Raw genomic sequence first — 2,605 nt, forward strand, 5'->3', positions numbered from 1 at the left:
TTTTGAGCAACGTCCTGAAATGGTTAAAAAGAAGTTTATCACCAAACAAAAGCTGTTGAAATCTGCTGTTTCTCTGCTCTCACTGGCTGAATGTATTCTGAATGAATGAATGAATGGTGGTTCTCTGTGAGTCTCTCGAACTTCTTCCCCTCATCCTCCATCTTGTTGTGACGTTTCAGGACCAGAATGGGACCCAGATCGCGATGGAGGTGGCCATCATGTTGAAACTGCAGACTGGAACAGATGGTTCAGTGGGGACATCAGCACCAGTGTCCCTGCTGGACTGGTATGATCTGGACCAGGAGCTCATCCTGGTGATGGAGAGACCAGTCCCCTGCAAAGACCTCTTACAGTACATTGAGGCCAACGGAGGCTCCCTACAGGAGGACCAAGCCAAGGTAAGTGGCCGTGTGTGTTTCAAGCCTTTCATATCTTAACTCGGGTTAGCAAATCCTAAATACTTAATCCAACATTGCTAATCAACTTTTATGTCACCCTAGCCACCAACACTACTTTTCTCATTTCACTGAGCTAAACAACTTTGCAGCTGTTGGCTTTTCTCAATGAAACATACTGAAACAAATAGAAACAGACATAAAATGGACAACAACAGGCACTTCAAGACAGATGAGTTAGAGGTTTTACTAACACTTGTTGAGAAATCCAACTTAACAGTTATCCTAAAGTGAGGAGAGTTTATTTAAGTTTTTGGGAAGTTAGGATACTTATGTAATACACTTTTCCTATCTTCAGTTAGGAGAGGAACACTGACTTAGTAACTGTCATCTGTAATGTCTTTTCTCTGAAATCAGGTCCTAACACTAATCACCCTGGCAACCAAACAGTTAAGATAGGATTTGCAAGTTAGGAAGTTTCTGTAATACCCTGTCCTGCCCTGTAACTTAACAGACATTATCTCAGGTGCATTTTGTCCTGGTATCTGAACCAGTTTCAATGAGTAGAAACACAAAGGTAGAAACACAATGCAGAATCTGGAACCAAAGCCCCACAGGTTCCTAAAATATATATTATTTCAGTGTCTGTAGGTTTGTAGATAGTTGTAGAAACTGTGTATGTTGCAGTTGTTGTCAGCTTTGAATCACAGCCTTGAAAATTTGATACCTCACCCTTGTCTTTCCGTCTCTCTCAGATCATAATGAAACAGCTGGTCGACGCAGCAAAAGAACTTGAGGATAAAAACATCTTTCACAGGGACATCAAGCTGGAAAACATCCTAATCGAGACCGGCTCGGATGTCCCGCGTGTTCGCCTGATTGACTTTGGCCTGGGCTGTTTTACTGAGAAAAGATCATCCTACAGCATCTTTTATGGTGAGATGTTGAACTTCTATGCTGCTTTCTACTCATATTTACCTGTCTGTGACTTTAACATTCAAACAAAGCTTCTCCCCATCCTCACATCTTGTTATTATGTTTGTGTATTCTAGGTACCTCTGCTTACATCCCCCCGGAGTGGTACAGCCGCTGCACCTACAGGCCTGGACCCTCCACGGTGTGGCAGGTGGGAGCGGTCCTGTTCGAGTCACTCCACAGAGACATGGTGTTCGATACCAAAGGATTTCTCAGAAAAAGGATGAGCATCGATAGTAACCTGACCAAAAGTAAGAAATCAAAAACTTGTTCACATTCTGTGGTTCACATTCTGATGGATCACTGCCATCACCTTCACCTTCTCCCCTTTCTTTTTCTCCAGACTGCCAGAGCTTCTTGAGAGCATGTTTGGCCAAAGCACCTAAGAAGCGCAGCACCCTGGAGCAGCTCCAGCTTCACCCATGGCTCAAATAAGTTTAATCTACACACCTTATTTATCCACTACAGACTAAAATAAAAGCTCAATCACGGGCAGCACGGTGGTGCAGTGGTTAGCACTGCTGCCTCACAGCAAGAAGGTCCTGAGTTCCCTGGCTCGCTGGGGCCTTTCTGTGCGGAGTTTGCATGTTCTCCCCGTGTCTGCGTGGGTTCTCTCCGGGTGCTCCGGCTTCCTCCCACAGTCCAAAGACATGCATGCTAGGTTAATTGGTGACACTAAATTACCCATAGGTGTGATGCGATGAATTGGCAACTTGTCCAGAGGGATATACTACGAAGCAAGCTCAACACAGCCAGGCTTTCTTTGCATGATCTGGATCGACAAAGCCTAAAACCGCAATCAGAGATAACAGGTATCACGATGGTGGTCACCAGCAGGAAGTCACCGCCGATCAGCGCAGAATGACAACTCAACAAGATGTAGACGCAAAGCAGCTCAGATCAATGGATCATCAGGAAGTCTACGCAGAGCGGCGCAGATGGACGGATCATCAAGAAGTCAACGCAGAGCAGCGCAGATGGACGGATCATCAGGAAGTCTACGCAGAGCAGCGCAGATCAACAGATCATCAAGATGTCAACATAGAGCGGCGCAGATCGATGGATCATCAGGAAGTCAACGCAGAGCAGCGCAGATGGACGGATCATGAAGATGTCAACGCAAAAAGCATATGCTCTTTGCTAATGCTATTTATCTATATTTCATGGGCAGCACGGTGGTGCAGTGGTTAGCACTGCCGCCTCACAGCAAGAAGGTCCTGGGGCCTTTCTGTGCG

At 45.7% G+C, this 2,605-nt stretch overlaps 1 protein-coding gene across 1 annotated transcript; it reads left to right on the plus strand.

The window, feature by feature from the left end:
• The first annotated feature begins 203 nt into the window (after positions 1–203).
• On the plus strand, positions 204–1,805 carry LOC146318057 (serine/threonine-protein kinase pim-2-like). The gene is made up of 4 exons (XM_084732368.1): positions 204–398; positions 1,151–1,331; positions 1,448–1,621; positions 1,714–1,805. Exons 1-4 carry the CDS (start codon positions 204–206, stop codon positions 1,803–1,805), a joined length of 642 nt encoding a protein of 213 aa, XP_084588494.1.
• The last annotated feature ends 800 nt before the right edge of the window (positions 1,806–2,605 follow it).

Source organism: Lutjanus erythropterus, chromosome 12 (genome assembly GCF_056507025.1).
Source record: "Lutjanus erythropterus isolate fLutEry1 chromosome 12, fLutEry1.hap2, whole genome shotgun sequence".
NCBI lineage: Eukaryota > Metazoa > Chordata > Actinopteri > Lutjaniformes > Lutjanidae > Lutjanus > Lutjanus erythropterus.

Excerpts from the sequence above, each read along its gene's own strand:
- LOC146318057 (XM_084732368.1), top strand. The coding sequence starts at position 204 with ATGGAGGTGGCCATCATGTTGAAACTGCAGACTGGAACAGATGGTTCA. Across the intron at positions 399-1,150 it reads TACAGGAGGACCAAGCCAAG|ATCATAATGAAACAGCTGGT; the intron begins GTAAGTGGCCGT and ends CGTCTCTCTCAG. Across the intron at positions 1,332-1,447 it reads ATCCTACAGCATCTTTTATG|GTACCTCTGCTTACATCCCC; the intron begins GTGAGATGTTGA and ends TGTGTATTCTAG.